Source organism: Centropristis striata, chromosome 6 (assembly GCF_030273125.1).
Source record: "Centropristis striata isolate RG_2023a ecotype Rhode Island chromosome 6, C.striata_1.0, whole genome shotgun sequence".
NCBI lineage: Eukaryota > Metazoa > Chordata > Actinopteri > Perciformes > Serranidae > Centropristis > Centropristis striata.
The window spans coordinates 13,887,106-13,906,854 of record NC_081522.1 but is presented as its reverse complement, the minus strand read 5'-3'; the positions used below and the strand labels follow the sequence as shown (position 1 = coordinate 13,906,854).

Genomic DNA, 19,749 nt, shown 5'->3' with positions numbered 1-19,749 from the left:
TGACTAATAATTGCATTCTTGACTCTATTAGAATTACATTTAAAAAAAAAACACTAAAAAGTACAATTAAAAATTCAGGCTGACTACAGATGCTGCTGTTTGATTCACTTTCTAAACAGTAAAAGTGGCATTGTGTAAATGATGCAGAAAAACAGAGATGAGGAAAAAAGCCCTTTTTCATGACAAACTTCAGACTAATAGCATTTATTTGTACAATATATCGTTATCATGTCTTGCTATATTTTTGATATTTGATATACAGTGATGTCTTATAACCCCATGTATAGTGGGCCAAATGTGTGGCAAGACAGAAATAGAAACTCACTAAGCGACAGCTGTATTACCTTAATGTTTACCAGGTCTAGGGTGTTGTGCATGCCAGCTTACTGGTGTGGCTTTAATGTTATTAGTTTTACCTGTGCCTTCCCTGCTATGACAGATATTTATGTGTTGGACAGAGACTCCGTTAAAATAAATATCACAGCTCACTGATTGTTATCACAGAGTCTTAACTTGCCATATTGCCAAACTGCAAGCAATTCCTTTACATAAAAGTCTATTTGCACTAACATCTCATTCCGACTGAATGACATCTTCACTGCTTTTAATCAGGTTTGCTATTTTTAGGCCCTTGGACATTTACTCTGCTAATTCTGTAAACATTGTTTTCTTGCAGCAGCCAAGTCTTGTATGATCAAAGCCAGAAGTGTCGGCGATAGCTGCTTGTATATACTGTTGATTCAGCTGTGAGATACTATTGTGGGCTTCATTACTGTTTATTTGACCATGAATTGTTGCTGTCCTTATCTGTAGTCAGAGGGGCTATTGTTCCATTATGTTCCTACGCAAGAGCCTACTCATTGTGCACACACTTTGTGTTTCACTGGGATACACTGAACACAATGGAGGAGTCAGCAACTTGTTGAAGTGTTACTGATCTGTTGATGCAGTGCTAGACGCTATTCATTCTGTCTTCCCCTTGTTTTCAGGATTTCAGCATGTATGTATTGTAAAAATATATTTTTTTACTTCAACGCACATAAATTGAAGTTATGTAATTTCAATTTAAAACTCAAATGCACTTGAAACATTGCTTTTGATCTCTTATTTTTTTCATAACAATTCACTTTGCTCCATTTTTATTAGAGTGGATTTGTGTGGAATCTGCGGAATCCTACTGCAGACCTTGTTCAGGCAAGTCACACAGTGGCTTGCAATTGAATAGACGGTACTGTAGGATGGCAAAAAATGAGAGAAATAATTATTTTCTGAAACGATTTTTTTTTTTTTTTTAATTAGCCAGTTATCAAAATACGAGATGAAGACAGTTTTGAGTTCCCTAGCAGGTGTCAGAGATAACTTTTTAAATTGTAGTTTTGCTTCAGAATTTATTATTTTATTGATAATTTCACAATTATATATGACATTTAACAGTATTTTATAAATACTATGAATCTATTCTATACAGACGTGTTACAATCTGTAACACCTATATTGAAGATTTCCTTTCCTTTCTTGAAGTATGTCATAAAGAGAATTTCTTCTGTCTATGCCCACTGATAATATTCAGCCTTTGCATGAAATATTTGTCGAGTGATCGAGTGGGAGTGGGAGTGAGGTTGATGGGAGTTCCGAAAATAAGTTGAGGGGACTCATCGCATTTTAGAAAAAAGGAAATGACTAATGATGGTGACATGACATGAACATCAAGGTGTGAATGTGTAAGGGGGAGTCTCGCACTTTGCTATTGTTTGTGTGCAGAGTGCAAAAACAACATTGAGAGATCTTTTCCTGTTTTTATTCAACTGTAATGGCTTCAGCTATTTCTTTTAAGCAGTCACAGTACATTTGTCAGTGAACTGCTCCTCATCCCAAGATGCAAAGAATTGACTTTGATGTAATCATTCACAATAAAAATAAAAGGCTCATCAATTTTGAAATGGACATTTTATTTTTGTAAATGTGCAGGATAATTATCCAAGTCTATTAAAACTTCCCAGAGGGTTGGAAACACTTAACGCTGCGTGCTGCAGCAAGCTGGAAAACAATGCTGTGTGAGAGGTTTGCTTGATGAGCGCGAGTGTTGTCAGTCACAGTCCGTGGTTTGATGATGTGTTTCTGTCACTGTGTACCTCTGCAGGGAACGGTTTTGTTAACCCCAGGGGCTCTCCAGGCGTTCTCAGCACACCCAGCGGCAATGGCCTGGGTAAAGTCATGCCCACCAAGTCTCCACCACCCCCTGGAGGGAACATGGGAATGGGAGGCCGCAAGCCAGACCTAAGGGTTGTTATCCCTCCATCGAGCAAAGGGATGATGCCCCCACTGGTGAGTACAGAGCACACCACTGCACACAAGCATCACCAGCTAAAGGACCTTTAAGTACCTCTGCTGCAGGGCGGACCAGAGCTTTGTTTAGTGTCAAATGGATTTTCACAGGAGAATGTTTGGCAGGATTTTTCCTCAAACGTTTTTTATGGGATGCACAATATGGATTTTTTTTTCAGCTGATACTGATAATTACCTGTTCTCATCGCTAGTACTGATAAGACAACTGATCATTTCACATTTTGGTAATTTAAGAAGTTCATATCCAGTAGTTTATACACACCTGATAATAATAAGACTTAGATGTAGCGACCAAAGAAGGATAATTGAATATCACAAACATACTTTTGCATTTATATAACATTTGGTATGTCTATATTACATTATAAACATACGTATTACATATATATGTACTTCATAATGTGTTTTTGGCAATGTATCGTTATGGTTATACACGCTTATAAATATTCATAATGCCTTATAACAATAACCATATTTTTCTAATCAGACATGTTAATGTATACTTAATACGTATTTATTGGCAACCAACTTTAAAAGGTGCATACTGCCACCTACTGTACCGGAGTGTGTAGATTCTGCGTCTGCTAACAGAGTGAAAGTAATTTAGCTTAGTATTGGCTGATCATTTATCGACTATAATTTAATCATCGCATACAAAACCATTTAAAATGTCTCTTTATCAGTCAATAACTTATTGTCCCAATATTTTTAATGATAATGACTGAATAATATGCTATTATCACATCAATGTAGCATGCAAAGGACTATGTTTATCTGCAGTGTTCTTCTTGTCCTGCGATTTCTTCTTTCACCTCCATTAACATGTGTGCAGAGCCAAGAATCTACAGCCCAGGTGTCATAACTCACACTCAATTATTCACATTTAAATGAGAGGCTTTCTCTAATTATAATAATGAAGGTGCTGAGTGATCTGACCACAGCGAACACCTGAGGCTAAACTAGACTCCTCTGGTCATAAATCAACATTAAAAAAACCCAAAACTATAAGGGTGGGATTTTCAGACAGCAGCCGGCAAGTACACTTTTTCCATCTTTGCGTGTTGCTGGTGTTGTCAGCAACAGGAGCCACTCCAGGAAAATGATTGTGTTTGGTAAATAAACCTTGGGTTACTGTGGATGCTCCTCCTTTTTGCAGAGCTCCAACTTGCCTGGAGCGGCTTTTAAACAAGTGTGTTACCATGTCGGCATGTGGAATCTGCAGAGCAGGACAGGTTGTGTTGTAAGAGGTCTGAAACAGGTTAGGCAGTGGCGTGAGGTAGGTTCTTTCTGAGTGGTAGAGGCTGTGGAGGGCTCTGGCTGTGGCAGGTCTGCAGACAGCCTGTCATTAGGCCATAATGGTATTAAATTAATCACATCTCAGTGTGACAGAGTGTAGATGAAGACTTAATCAGGGGCCCAGGGTGTGAGCCAGATAATATCTTGTCGCCCTTGTCGTGTCTTTCTGCCGCTATTGATTGAGTGTGGGTATTAAGACAGCCCTGGCCTGGTCGCAGTATGTCCCACAGCACAGGAAAGATGGAAGATGGGCCTCTGGTCCCTCATTCAGCACAGAGAGGATTTAAAATACTCTGCTAAGTACTACGCGGTCATTGTTGGTACAAGTAAAGAAACTTTATATGTTATTTCTAATGACTAGGAGATTATTTCAGTGTTGCATTCAGAATCAGATGAGTGTTAGTCAATATTCAGAACAATCACTGGCATTTGTCCAGGTTTTGACTTTTATTTTTCATCATTTTCAAGACAAAGAGAAGTTAATCTGGAGCCTATGCTTTGGAGAAAATGGTTCATGATTATAAGAACAGCCTACAGACATAAAATGTGTGATTTCACAATGACTGCAAACGTCATCCACACTTTTATACTCCTTAAAGCCCCTTTTACTGTAAAATCTAGATAGCTGGCAGCACTTTCCAGAGCGATTTGCAGCCGCTCTGCTTCTTTTCTGTAACTCTGCCTCTCTTCTTCTCTTCTGTTGAGGGCAGTCGGAGGAGGAGGAAATGGATTTGGTGAGTTTTGACAAATGCCTGGGCAAATGGCTGAAATGGGAACATGCTTCCGGTAATCACACATGCAAGACTAAAGGCAGTGCTCAACCGGAGATTGGCTCTTAGACCTGCCAGCAATAATACATTCAAAAAAATGTTTTGTCACTGCATGTTTTGGGTTTGGCCTGTGAAAATTGCCTCAGCCTGTTAAATTGGCTCCTCCATTCCCAACACGTCAATGTTAGTCATATACCACCAGGAGTGTGAGAGAGAGAGGAAGAGAACGATAGTGAAAGCTAAGCGCTAATTAATGTTTTTTTAAAAGATATTATATTGTAGTCACAATCTAAAAAGTTTAAGAATTAAAGATGTTGGGTAAAAATCTAAATAATTTATATGTTTAGTAAGGAAGAGAAGATTACATCATCTTAAATGACATCATGCTGTAAGATACTTCGGGTTTGGTGAAGTCATCTGGCTCGAGAGTGTTGGAACAATTCAAGGAAGCCATCAACTGGATCATGATGCAATGCTGCTTCAAACGTAACCGCTGGCAGCTGCACATATGTTTATTACATTGTACTCTGAGGATTTGTTGCAGTATTGTTCTAAACTGTGTCTGCATTTGATTAGTGGACTTGGAGTGTGTGCGCCTTTGGCTCATAGCGTAGTTTGCTGCATGACCACACCATGCTGTGGAGGTGTGTGTTTGTGTGGACTGCATGCCGGTCACTGCACTAAAAACCACTGGAGCTTTAATATACGTCACTCTGGGATTATCCTTTTGCACCCTCTTAGTTAAGAGTCGTTTATTTGATTGTTAAACTGGATCACTAGACTCCCTTTGATTTGTTGCACTGTGTGTGTGTTGGCAACAGATGCTGTGGAAGGGGGCTCACCCGTCACTGGCGTTCCTCACCTGCACGATCCCAAAAACAATGCTCTTTTTAATGTCTAACAATGTAAAAACTCATTAAGCAGATTGTAGTAAATCTGATTAATAATTTGTTGTGCCTGTAGCCGCATGTCGGTTTTTGTGATGAATACATTTGCCTACTTAAAAAATATACTTATTGTGATTACTGACATCTTTTAATAATTTAAATGTTTTAAGTATATTTGCAGTTTGTTATATGCATAAATTAAATGAACTATATCTGGGTGAATATCATAAAATCCCTATAGAAAGTACATCATGTGTTATTGTTGTGCTCTTCTTTGACATATTTATACATACAGAGATCAATGAATAAGAAAGATCACAGTATTGACTTTTGTGAAGCTGCACCCCCACCTAGTGGCAGGTTTTTATTATTACACTCATTTACACATAATATGTATGGTAAATGCCAATGTATAATATGAAGGCTCTAAATTAATAGTCTTAAATGCTAAGAAAATTGCTAAGTATTAAATGGTGGTGTTTTTTGAGTTACATTTTTAGGCTAATGTATTTTCTTTGTTATTTTTTGTGTTTTGCAGAACACCCAGAGGATAAGCAGCTCTCAATCCACCCAGTCCCTGGCCACTCCAGTAGTGTCTGTCACCACCCCCAGTTTACCCCCACAGGGCCTGGTCTACTCGGGCATGCCCACCTCCTACAACCCTACTGGTGAGTCGGGCCTCAGACTGAAAACAGCCGCAACTATTTATGCTACACAGTGTTGGTTCTTGCTCCTTTCTCATTGGCACATGGTGTTGAAGCTGAAATGAGTTCTCACTGTGTGTGGCTGCTTTTGTTTTTACAGAGTTCTCCCTGAGCAGTGCAGAGATCTCTTCCCTACAGGGCTTCAGCTCTCCTGGGCTCTCACTGGGCTCCATGTCGGCATGGCAACAGCATCAACTAGGCCAGGCAGCTCTTAATTCTTTGGTGTGAGTAACACACTTCCAAACAAAGGCACACTCTCCAGACGCCCTCACATAAAAGCAACACCCACTGTGCTCTGTGATATCATGCTGAATCACACATCTAAATATTCCTGGCTTCTCACATAACTGCACCTCACATTTGTTGTCTCATTTTTTAGACTGAATACAAATATCATGCTTGCCTTCTCTGCAGTGGTGGAGGTCACCTACCTCAGGGCTCCAACCTCTCCGTCAACACCAGCCAGAGCATAAACATCAAGTCTGAGCCCATCTCGCCGCCACGGGAGCGTGTCACCCCATCTGGCTTCCCCCCTCAGCAGCCGCAGCAAGGGTCCAGCCGACAGGAAGTTCTGGGACGTTCACCTGCCGACAGCCTCAGCTCATCCTGTAGCTCGTATGACGGCAGCGATCGCGAGGACCACCGGCCAGACTTCCACTCCCCACTGGGTTTGGGCAGACCCCCTGCTGGCTCTGAGGACAGGGAGAGCCCCTCGGTCAAGCGCTTGCGCATGGACACATGGTGACATAAAGAGCCCCGATTAAGCCTCCAGTCACCAGCCAGTCAGAGAGGGGGAGGGGTTAGACATGGAGATAAAAGAAAGAGCAAGGGTCCTTAGAGCTATCATTAATGATACTATTATTCAACTCCATTTCAATTTGTAAGACTGAGTGGCAAATGCGATAAGGACATATCTAAAGTAAATTCTCAAACTGATACAGTAAAATAAAAAAAAATTCTCAGTAAGCTGGACTGAATTTTATGCACAAGCAGGTGGTTTCAGGTACTCGGTGCAATTCAGATGACGTTTGCAGAAGAAAGATGTTCAAAGAAAATTGTTAAACAATAGGCAGTAGATTATTGTAGTCACTGGTCTAGTCAGACACTTACATGTAGTTGCTGTATTGCTGTTGTGCTTGCAAGTTGCAAACAATCAGAGAAAGTCATGTTGCTTTCTGGCTGAGGACCCTTACATAATGATGTTCACTGCAAGAACTATCTTTTAAAATCATGCTGTAACCACACAAGACCTTTATCTCAAGTGGCCTCGTAATTTATTGAGTCAGTCGATCAGGAGATACAGACAACACAGAGTTAATTACAGGAATTTTGATCATACAGTAAGTAATTGCAACAGTTGAGACTACTTTTAGTGAATAAATGAAACAATACTGTTTGAGGTAAAAACAAAACAAAATAGCAACAGAATTTATTGCAATAATGACATACTATTCATTTTATAATTTAAAAGAGTAGGATATATAAATGTGCAATTAAGATAATGCGAACCTGTCCAGTTGAACTGGTGAGAAAATCAACATGTTCACATTTGTGTAACAGTTCATCAGTAACATAAGCCAAAGCTGTTCTTTTGTGTTGTTTTTGTACAGTTGCTACGGTTTCCTAACAATTCACTCAAATGCACCATTTCTTTCATCATAGTTTTATTTTTTATTGTGCTTTATCGCAAACAGTGTAAAGTCGTGTAACCAGATCTTGAATCGATATCTAAAGCCATGAACATTTGCTGTTCTGTTTGTACAATTGATAATTTGAGCCAAACATTTTCTTTTTGTTGTGTAAATAGCGACTTTAATATATATCACCAGAGTGTGAGTGCATACAGAATGTACTGTACGATCACCGTTTTCAAGAAAAGTATATTTTTGTGGATTACAGCCAAGTTTACAAGAGTAGACCCTTAAAAAGTAGATCATTCACTGGTCAATATTTGCTATTTTGTTCATTTTACTGTAATCTCTTCTAAATTGAAATATCAACATAACCACCCATGTGTTTTAGATTGTTTTTCTCTCTTTATTAGTGATGACTGTTTGTCCTGAAGATATTGTAATAACAATGCTGTGAGGTTGAAGTTCCACTATTTTCAAATTTTTGAAGGATGATCACAAGGCTAGGGGAAACATTTTTTTCCCTCCTATTGTAGTTGTATGCCAGCAGCTGCTGAATACACTGCCAACATTCAAAACCAAGGTCCCAGCCCCACACTAAAGAATAATCTATTGTTATTGCATGTAGCTCAACTGAAAGACATGCCATCTCTCAAGCCCTTTTTCCACTATCCTGTTCTTGGTTCATTGAATTGAAGCAGAAGACATACACGTGGTAGAAGTGGCTGCTGACCTTCACACAAACTGATCATGCCTGTGCTCATATGTGGTTGTAAATATCGCAGTCAGTAATAATTATGTACAAAATATTCATGTGTTTCCTTAATTGGCCTCAGAATTTGTATTTGATATCAATGCCCTATTATTAGTAAGACTACTATAAGCCTAGGAACGTTAGGGGGCAGAAAATCTGAAGGCGTTGAAGTCATGTAGGTGTCGCGCCGCCGTTATCACACCGTGCAGAGACAGAGGGGGGAAAAAGGGGGTCTGTGACTTGTTTTCTTCTCCATCATCACAGAAGTAAATAATTCAGCAGCTAAATCATAACAACAACGCAATGTCATTGACTTCAATCTCACTGCTGGATTGCACACATTCGTATGAGAAGTTTGCTGTACGCCAAGGTTATCACGCTGCATTCACCGTGACGCATCTTGTGTGTGTTTCTTAGGTTTCTCCGCCCCATCACTAGCTCCATGGTAGTTCTCAATATAATCTATGCAGCTTTAGTCCCAATTCACACAACATACACAGAAAATGATGTCATTACAGGTCACGTCTAGTCCACAAAGTATCAGGAAGAAGAGCATCTGAGGATTGACTGTTAGCCTCTTATCCTGAAGTGCCACAGCTGGAAGTTGCTGGACTACAAGTTACATATAATACTTTTTATTAAATGTTTGATTTGGATACCCCCGGGGCAATCTCTTCACGTTCATATAGACACACTTTACATAATGTATAGTAATCCATAATGTAATCCAGTTTAACACAGCAGGTGAAAATAGCAATAATAAATGACTACAACAAAATAGTCTGCCCGTCTTGGCAGCACCACCTCGTAGTTGAGCACATACTTTAGCACTTAATAACATATCAGGGAATTTTGTAGTTTGTCTATCTATATGCACAGTTAGGAAATGCCTTATCCCAAAGAAAAATGATATATACCATTGTTTTATTTTCTCTCAGTTTAAAAAAATAAAAAGACAATGCAGTTATCACTCAAACTTGACCAGACCTGCCTCTTCTCAGAAAAAACCCACACAAGAAAAAGCACAGTGAATGCACCGTGATACACTTTGCTCTTTTGTCCAAATTGTGCACAACTGATGAATGTGAAAGGAAAGGGTAATCAATGAACCTTTGTAAAGGACTTTCTTCACTTTGCTGTGTAAGAGTACACTGCTTTGCTTCATGGCTTTTATAAACAGAACTACGTGTTTGGTAAGTGTTTGTAGTTGATAGTTCACTTAACTAAAGAAGCTGTTTTCGGTTTGAATGCTCAGACCGTTTGGCGGCACAAGCTGGACTTTGTTGCCAATAATGAAATTATTTGTTTCAAAATCGAAAGAGATTTTAAGTTAATCTACATTTTCTTTCCCTTGAATGTGTTATTTTATTTTCATCATACAATAAATATTCAAGTGAACTTTTTATTAAACAATTAAGATACTATGCTAGATATTGTTGTACAAAATTTGTATTCTTCACAAAAGTACAAATATTGGCTTTTAATGTGTAATTTAGGTTATCTCTCTTATTCTGTATAAAATGAAGTAAACAACTCTTACATAGAATTTGTTCTCCTGTGAAGTCCCAAACAGTAGAAACTGTCAACTTTATTAAACACCTCAGTGTATGCTCAATCTGAACTCAATGTCTATTCATCTTTTGAATTTTTCCTCGAAAATGCATTTCATTCACTGCATGCCTCAGCGAGTACACTGAGACTATTAACATTGTCTTTTACACAGTCATACAAACTGCACAATGCTGTAAAATCTTCATCCCACTGACATTATGTAAGAACATCCTCTGACATGGCCTACTCTTTCAATGAAATCACCGGGTTGGAAATGTTTATTTAAAAAGAGTGCTGCTTGATTTACTATGAGGATTTTACTCATGCTGGATTAATGGCAGTCAGTGGTGAGAGAAGTACTCGGATAAGAGATCTGAGTACTTTCAAAATATAAGTAGTGGTACTTTCATTATAATGAAAACCCTGCATTTAAACTTAAACTAACATTTTATGATCAAAATGTAAGTGTCCTCATTGTGAGTGTAATATTATTATATAGATTATATTAGTGGATTATTATACTAATGCATTGACATGTAAGTAGCTTTTTAAAATTGTAGCTGATCTCAAATGGTTTCAGATGTTTTCAACGAAAATCAGGATCTGCAAATTACACGATCGCCCATAAAGTTAGAATAATTTTGTTTTCAGACACAATCCTCTGTTAATTGATGTTAATTGTTACATTTTCATTGTGATGTGTTTGGAAGAGACTGATATATACTTTATCTATCATTAATAAATCACATTGTCACAATCAATTTTCATGGAAAGAGGTAAAAAAACAAACATTTTATTCTAACTTTATGGGCGATCATATAATTAGTAATTTTAATATAAAAGAACAATATTTCCTTCTCAAATCAGGTGTAACAAAATATCAATAACCATGAAATGGAAACACTTTAACCTTAGCATTTTAATATTTCTAAGTTCTCCACTGGTAGCAGCAGCACTTTGTTAAAGCCAGAACATTTGTAAATTTGAAGTTAGCCTTCAGCTGTTGAATTAGTATTTGAGCTTATTTGTATTGTTTTATTTAATTTTGGGATCACATATAATATGAATGCATTTATAGAGATCAAATACATTAACTCTCTAAAGTCCATGAAAGCACCAGCACATTACTTCTTCATGACATGAAGACATAATAATGAAGCAACATTGAGTCTTGCCATCAGCTTCCCTCTAAAGTTCTGGCTTGAAACTCCATGCCAGAATTTTTTTGGATTATATTCAGCCAAGTAAAACCAGAGATAATGTCAAATATATTTAGTATAAAATATTGAACTAGATATTATCCTCATTTTACCTGTTATATGTAATATTTGCAACCTGTATTCATATTTGCAACATTTAAAATTCTGTGTATTGAAATATAATTTTCAAGATCAGATTTTATGTTTTCCTTTGTTTCTTTTGGGTTCAACATTTTTATCAAGTAGGTCAAAGTTAAAAATTAATTATCAGGACATATAGGTGAGGTAACGCTGAAAAAACTGTTGAGCAAAGTGCAAGTAAAATCTTGTGGTATTTTATTTTGAGGACAGTTTTGTAAGACGACCTGGTGTAATTCCATAGTCTTGCCAGCAGGGGGCACTGTAATACAATGCATGACACAGAACTGTAGGTCGCTGCCATAGTTGCTGCTGGCCTGCTGGTACATCTTGTTAGCTTAGGTAAAGGTAAGTTAGTAAACCACTGAAGCTAACAGCTTTCACAGCAACTGGAGGAATAAAAACATGAGCCGGAACAACGGATAGCTAACCTAGCTAGTACCTGACTTGACTAACCGTTGGTTGAACCATTTAATCGGTATTTTGAAAGAAAAACGTGTGTATGAGTAGTATAAGTTTAACAATTTCACGTTGTCAATGTAAAGTGTAACTGTACCGTTAGAACGTGGTCAAATGTGCATTGAATTCACCTTAAAAACATCGTGAATGTTCCCAACAAAGTAGTCCTAATTAAAGCACTTCACTTTTGGTGTAAAAGTGCAATATCTGGCTGCTAAACCTACAGTCATAAATATTTGACCCTTGTTTCCTTCAATTTCTTGTTCATTTTAATGTCTGGTATAGCTAATTGTATATTTGTTTGGACAAATATAATGATAACAACAAAAAATAGCTCATAAGTGTTATAAGTTTTTTATGATAACCAAAATCATTATCAAGAAAACCATGGAAAATGGCTAGATATCAGCTCTTCAATATATATCTTTGGGCACAAGGGACTGTCCTACAGTTTTTTGCAGTATTTTCCATAAGCCTATATTTTATGGGAAAAAAGTAGTCCCATGTGCTCCCCCCAAAAATGAAATATTTTGGTGTCTATGAGTCAATAGCAACATACAGTATGCACATATGCATTGTAAAGAAATATATTTGGAAAACATTTAATAAAAACAATGTTGGTGTTTATTTTAATTTCTCAGAAAAAAAAATCTGACTTTGACTCTTGATAAAAGTGTGACTTATAATGTGATCTAAACCTTTCAAAGCTGTAGGCCCTGAGCCGAGATAGGCCTGTTTGTGCACCAATTATCACAAGTCAAAACAAATGCATTTTACATACAATACTGAATATAATCATTAGGCACAACTGGGTTAAGTTTTGAATGCTGGACTTTTAACTAAATTAAATTGAGTAGCATGGCATAAAACACTGAAACAAACAAAGGTTTTAGGTGAGCTGTGGAGTTGACAACCTCAATCTTTCATGGCTGTTTCAGTGTGAAGGCTTGCATGTGCATCACTCAGTATATTTGTCCCAAAGTGCATGTTCTTGGCTTCCCGTCCATCGGACCAGCTGTGCTGCAGCCTGGAACAGGTCCAGTGTGCATGTGTAGAGTAACCAAGCAGGGTTTTGGGCTGTTTGAGTTGTGTGAGAAGGAGGGCGACAGGCCACCTGCCATAGGGGCTTGCCCTGTTCAGATCCCCAGCCCTGCCTTTCAACTGGGAGCCAAGTTGGGGTTCTTTCATGTGGTTCTGATCTCCTTAAGACGTCAGCAAATATTGAACAAGACTGAGTCCAGACTCAAACACATCTGTTGTCATATAGTCTCCACTGTTAGGCACAGACAAGCAGCGAGAGAGTGAACACCAGTGGGTCTGTTGCATTAGCTTGGATGTGTGGACAGAAAGCTATAGTTTATACTTTGCAAACACAAATGCTCACTTTTGACGAGCTTAGGCTAAACCATGTTCCACTGTAAACAAATATGGGGCTGTGTGAAAGAAATGGAGTTTGGTATGACAAGGCAGCCACCGACTGCCAGATTCGTGCTGAAGATCAGAGATGAGATAAGACGAACAGATAGCCAACATTTCATATGCCTCAGTCATGTTGTAGAATCCATCAGCAGTATTTTGGGACCGTTTTGGACAGATAAGAAGGACAGTTGTATTGTAGAATTAGGATAGATTATGGAATTAAGTATTTTTCTCAAATACTTGGAGCTATAAGAGAACGCATATTAGAGGAAATGTTATGCATGCAAGTCTTAAAACAGACAAATAGCATCACAAATGCAAATAATTATTCAAACCAACAACAAACAGACGGACTGGCAGTCCATAAACAGGCTGTTAAACTTGCTGTACTATGAGCTGAACTGTTTTATCATAGTCTCTATGCTTCAGGGCACATTTTATCTCCTGTAACTCTGTATTATATACTCATTATTTGCCACCAGATTTTTTTTTTCTGACCCTGAATGACTGAAGTAATACTGTATGTCCATCCATCACAGAAAACTTGGGTAGGACTCAATGCTTGACTGAAGCATTCTCACAGTCGTTGAAACTCACCTTGTGTGACTGGTAAAGCTAGTTTCACCCAGTTTAGACTCTCCACCAATCACCTGCCCTAAAAAGTTGTCTTGAAGCAGGAAAGGGCACTAACTGCATGGGTTGTTGCCTGAAACATTTCCTCTTTGACATCATAGTTAGGATGGTTGAGCTGCCTCTCTGGAAAATTACTGGAGAGTGATTCAGTGTGTGGCTTTGTCAAGCAGTACGGAGGAGATCGACTGATCAGGTAAAGTATCATGCTTGGTTGTCTAAACTATAGTAGAATAATCAAGGGGGTAATGCCATATGGAATCATTTAGGTTAAGTAGTTTAGCTGATTTAAAAGCAGGTAGGAATTTGTTGTGTTTTATTTCAGTAGATCGAGACAGAAAATTGGCAGAACAAGGTGGAGTCTGATGTGACACTAATTAAAATGGCAGACAAACAATAGAGACAGATGTGATGTTGTTTGTATGGTAACAAACTCTCTGAAGCGCTTAATCTGCCCCTGTGTCACTACATCTTGACCTTCACCTTATGTAAGGACACAATAATGGTTTCAATAGATTCAGTTGTGACTTTATAAAATATTATTTTTAGCCGAAGTGTAAGACAGGACATGTAGTGTGGGACACAGTCAGAAAATGTCTTTAAATGATAGTTTGATTATTTTCAACATTTTTTTTGTTTATTATGTATTTATAATATATTTCCTTGTGCTGACTCTGCTGTATGGTAGGACACCTTGTTGTATTGTGTTGGCCCATACACATGTGACACAAAGGACACTGATATCACCTTTTTTCAGAAAAGGGATCATTCAAGATGGAAGTCAAGAAAAAGAACTTCTTTGATAACTTCCTTAAAAAAGCAAAGATTGGCAACCCGAAGAAGCTACCGAAGAAGCCCCTTGCCAAGCAGGGAAGGAACCTGGCCCATCGGCGCAGTATTTCTGTACCAGATCTAAGGTTTGTGCCAGGTGAAGAATTTCCTACAGAGAGGGCCTTAGAGACTTCTGCCTCCGATGCCATCTTTTTCGGTCACTCCCCTGGTCAAAGCGATACTGATTCTATTGCAAGTGGCTCTATTGCAAGTGGCTCAATTGAGGCGACCGATTCAGTCTCAGAAATTAGGTTCAAAGTTCCCACAGATCGCACAACTGCTGCTCTGTATAGAGCAAGTGCACCACCGGGGACCCTTTACGAAGAAACTGATGATATGATACGGAACAAAGTGAACTTGAGTCAAGAATGCTTGTATGCTCAAGTAAATAAAAGAGCCAAGGGGAATGTACCTAAATTTACATATGAGCCCATTCCTGCACCAAGATCTGTTTTTTACAACGACGCACGTTCACCAAGACCAGACCTCGGAGAGAAGGATAGTCTCTCTGGTGAAGACATCCAGGCAGAAAGAGCACCTTCAGCTGATGTTGCTGCAATACTGGCCAGAGCAAGCTCAATGGGTGACCAAATTAACCCTTACACAGAAAAGAGGCCCCCATCATATGAGTATAGAAAGTCATCATCTGAAAAAGGAACTCCGCCATCAAGCAGAGCAAATGCTTCTGCAGATACGATGTCTCTGACATTAGATACTCTGGGTATTCCTTTGGAGAGTGCAGATAGAGTCTCTCTGGACTCTCTCTGTGGTACACCAAATGAGGAGCATGTCAACATGCCGTGCATAACAGATTCGGAAGAACTGGACCGGGAACCCTTCTCTCCCTTTTTGATGAGAGACTACTCCCTGACAGAGGCTCTGCTAGAAGAAGCCCACCCTGAGGAAGAAGCAGCAGAGGTCAGTTTCATAACTGTTTCATGTATTTAACTACTTGTTTAATCGTTTTAATAATTAAACAGAAAATCCTGCTACTTTAAATTTGTATTCAGGTGTCAAATAAGTCATTTCCTTTTACGGTGATAAATCATCAATGAAAATCCAAACTAATCCAATCCTGTACGTATACAGTCACTTTTAAAGCCCCTATTGTTGTAGAAATTTAAATGAAGGTGTTAATCCCATAGGAGTTACATAAAAGTATGCAAGCTCTAGCTCTGTAGTCAATAACATGTAATATATTCTCGCATTGGTCATATTTGCATGCTTGTGTTTCACTTTCAAATAGTGTGGTTTGGTTTTTCACACGCTTCAGCTGTTATTCTATGAGTTGTCCTCAGCTTCAAGTATGGTCAATGGCATGAAACCGACATTCCTTTTCTAAACCTGAGCTTAGGCCTGTGGTTTTATTACACTTTATCCCTGTAGCACTGACATACAGACATAGTATTCTATATATACCCATTGTGACAGTAACTATTCAGTCTGCTGGTGCTACATATCAAAAGCATCCTCAGATCGTTGGTGTTAAATGTAAAGTGACCACATGGGATTTGATTTTATATAGCCCTTGGGTACAGCTGACATGAAAACTATTGTGGCCTCTTTTGTCTACATGCCTCTTAGATAACAGTCAAAAACCTGTGTTACCAGTTGGAGACACAATGTACCTTGGGAGCTCTAAAAAAAAGGACACAAAGTGTCTGATAATATCTCACTTTCTCAAACACTGTTTATTGCTGTTAGCAGTATTTACATACCGTAGTGAGACTTGTTGCGCCCTTAAATTACATTATCTATAGCTGTCACACATACTTGGATTATGTCTTGAAATGGATAAACACAACGCGGAACACACACCTAGACATCTCAGCTCAGTTGGGTACGGTTTTCCATTTAGTTGTTTCATAAAATGTCATTACAACCCTTTTTTCATGTAGATGTCCAGTGAAGCATTTGATTTCTTTGACGAAAACATTCAAGATCCTCTGGAAAACTCTGTGAGTACTCCCTGGACTGCACATTGAAGTAAGACAATCATCTGGTATGAGAAATGTATTAATGTGAATGGTTCTTCACAGCAGGTTACAACAGCAGGGCCTGACGTCCAAGTTCCTCTCGTGTGCCAGAAGTACCTCCTAAACATCAACCTTAAGCAGGGGAGGAACCTGGTCATCCGAGACAAACGCTCCGGTAGGTCAAACACCTGCAGGTGATCCATAAGTCTTGGCCTTTCACAGCCTGTTAGACTAAGATGCTGTCACGCTTATATCTTCAGAGGATAATTGCTACATCTTTATAAGCTGACATCAAACCGTTCTTTTAAGGGTGGGATTTTCTTTTGAAACACTCCGGTAGATCAGTGCAGATCAAGAAATGCCCGATCAGATTTCTTGTACGTCTTAAAAGAATTCTGTTCTTTGTGTGTTGGCTTTTGGCTCCAGCTAAAGGGTGAGCTCTCTATAAAACACTGCACAAGCATACAGTGTCTATACATCTCTTAATCTTGCTGTGTTTATGAGCCAATCAGACGGGGGAAGGTTGTGAATGGGAAATGTGTTATTGCGTATGAAGGCAGGATGGGCCGTGTTCAGTTAATGCATGTGTTTACTTGTGTTGATGATGCAGTTTTACAAGTAGTGCATGTACAAAGGGAAAAAAACTCTAGCTAAGTATGCAGTCAGACCGGTATGACAAAACGGACAAGGAAAAAGCAATGATTAACACATGATCTGAACATGAAACCACTGGTATTACATCTTATTTAAACAGTAGATGTTGGATTCTTTGCTGAATTTAATTGACAATGAAATTTTAATAATTTTTCAGTCATAGTTGAACATGAACATATAGATTGTAAATCACAAATGATAATGTTACATGACACAGTTTACAGTTTTTCTTTTAATTATTTTTGATGATATCTTTAGGTTTGATGTTGGAAATCTTTTGATTTTCCATAGGATTGTCAAAGTTTGATATTTAATAAATGTACTTATCATAAAGTAGTGTATATTTACCTGTAGCTGCAGTTAATAAATATCACACCCAGGTATAGAATCAAGCATGAACTATTGCTTTTAAAAAACTTGGATGACTTGGCTTATATACCTGCATGGACTTTTGTGAATAGATTCCTTGCTGACAATGATATAGATCTCTGAGAGTGAAAAATAGAGAGACTTGTGTGATACATATTTCCACTCATCTTGCACCCTCCCTGTGGCCCAGTAGAGTGTGCTTTGGGAAAGTAGTGACCTCAGGTGTCCAGAAGTGGAACTACAACATGAGAAAATTCATGTGTGGTCTTAATAAGGGTGGCTATTTACTTTTTTTGTGTGCAATTTTTGGGACTTCTATAATTAGTTTTACTTAGAGTAAAAACATTAGTGAAAACTGGTCATTTGTGATTGATTTCACAATTTTGTAACAGGAAATTGTTACGTGTCAGTATTTTAAAGTTACCTTCATTTTATGTATTTGAACATTTTTACCCCCTGAGGATTTAACCAACATCATGTGTAGCTTTAGCTCCTTTGGCGTTGGGGAAATCCCCTTCCAGGGGGAATGGTGAAAGGACTTCCTTCTTGGACTGATGCTTAACAGTTTTTTTCCCTGCCTGGTGGCAGGAGACCCTCCAAGCCCAGTGCCCTACTCCCTGCTAGTTGAGACCTTACTTTCTCTGACAAGATGGCACCATGATGATGCAATCCCCACATGCCCCCTGTCTCTCCACTGTTTGCCCAACAATCAACACCGTGCCAAAGGCTCACCAATGGCATACATTGTCATTACATATTCTGAAAGGACCCACGCCACCAGCCCCCACTCCTTGGTTTTTGTTCTCCCCTTTTTTCCCATTAATTTCCATCGTCACCGTTCTCAGTCATGCCAGAGCTTTTCTCCTTGCTAGCTGCCACATTCTCCTCCTGTCAAGTTGCCTGGAGGTTTCCCTGTCACAGGCTGGCAGGGTGGAGCTGCTGTGGGTCCTGCCTGCCTTTGCGAGATGTTCATTTGGAGTGGGGAGCTGACAGGCCTGACAGCCCATCCCCACAGGGCCTTTGTCATGTGATTCAAGCCTCCCTGCAGGCTCTCTCAAGCACCCCTTTATTCCCCTATACAAATGAAGGCATGGGACTGGCTTTCATTTTTTGGCCAATCTGCATGCAATTGCAGAAACAAAGAAGTCCCATACCCCCACCCCACTCACAGACAGACTTTCTTAACAGGCTTGGGAGATTAACACTGGTTGCTTCTAGATTTTGGTTTTTGGTTGCCTCATGCTGGCGAGTGTTTCTACTCTTTCACAATTAAACAGCTACATCCCTCTGTTTTTGCCATGTGTGGGGTGCACCTCCTCCTCACATATTTCAGTCTCTCACACGACCAGCATGGGGGAAGGGTGTGTATGTGTGTGTGGTCATGTGTGTGTTTTCATACATAGTGTACATTTTTTAAAGTAGCAAAATGTCCCACACAAAGTAAATATAGTTTGCATTAAAATTATTCACTAAATTGTTTATACACTGGGCACACTTTATAAAACTCCTGTCATACATTATCTTGCTGATTTGCTCTTTTTTGTTTCATTTTAGGGACCAGTGATCCTTATGTAAAATTCAAACTCGAAGGAAAACAGTTCTATAAAAGCAAAGTAGTTTATAAAAGCCTGAATCCACGGTGGAACGAGTCCTTCTCCCATCCTCTTCAAGACAGAGAGCATCCCGTGGAAGTTCGGGTAGGCATTTTTTGTTTGAATAGTAGATACAAAAGTGGTTGTGGACCGGAGGATGTGATTTCTGTTAATAATTTTGTTCTATTGTTGCAGGTCTACGATAAAAATAGGACCACTGATGACTTCATGGGTTCCAGCAGCATTACCCTGAATAACCTTGAATTGTACAAGTGGGTGATATATTTTAATATTATATTTTAGAGAATAGATTACCATAAGGATACCCATAAGTTGCCATCAGTTTTAATCTTCATGCCCCTTCTGTCTCTGTACAGAACCTATGAATTGGAGCTGCGCCTGGATGATCCAAAAAGTAAAGAAGATGACATGGGAGTTATTGTTGTTGACATCTGCTTAATGTTTAGAGACGCTACTCTCAAAAGAAGCCCTGTAAGAGTATTTCTGAGACAAGAAGTTTTTTTTGAAGCACTTCTGTTCCCA

The 19,749-nt window shown here is 38.8% G+C and overlaps 2 protein-coding genes across 3 annotated transcripts in view; both read left to right on the top strand.

Annotated features, from left to right (window-relative positions):
* Nucleotides 1-10,009, top strand: part of mef2aa (myocyte enhancer factor 2aa) — a 62,775-nt gene extending 52,766 nt beyond the window's left edge. For both annotated transcript variants that reach the window (XM_059334780.1, XM_059334781.1), the window contains 4 exons: nt 2,141-2,325; nt 5,838-5,967; nt 6,104-6,227; nt 6,418-10,009. In XM_059334780.1, coding sequence (XP_059190763.1) covers nt 2,141-2,325; nt 5,838-5,967; nt 6,104-6,227; nt 6,418-6,748 — 770 coding nt within the window. In that variant the 3' untranslated portion in view covers nt 6,749-10,009. The remainder of the gene's footprint in view (nt 1-2,140; nt 2,326-5,837; nt 5,968-6,103; nt 6,228-6,417) is intronic.
* A 2,826-nt stretch (nt 10,010-12,835) lies between these two features.
* The window catches only part of mctp2a (multiple C2 domains, transmembrane 2a), a 34,294-nt gene continuing 27,380 nt past the window's right edge, over nt 12,836-19,749 (top strand). The window contains exons 1-6 of the mRNA XM_059336040.1: nt 12,836-15,533; nt 16,514-16,573; nt 16,655-16,766; nt 19,169-19,311; nt 19,402-19,478; nt 19,584-19,698. Coding sequence (XP_059192023.1) covers nt 14,559-15,533; nt 16,514-16,573; nt 16,655-16,766; nt 19,169-19,311; nt 19,402-19,478; nt 19,584-19,698 — 1,482 coding nt within the window. The 5' untranslated portion in view covers nt 12,836-14,558. The remainder of the gene's footprint in view (nt 15,534-16,513; nt 16,574-16,654; nt 16,767-19,168; nt 19,312-19,401; nt 19,479-19,583; nt 19,699-19,749) is intronic.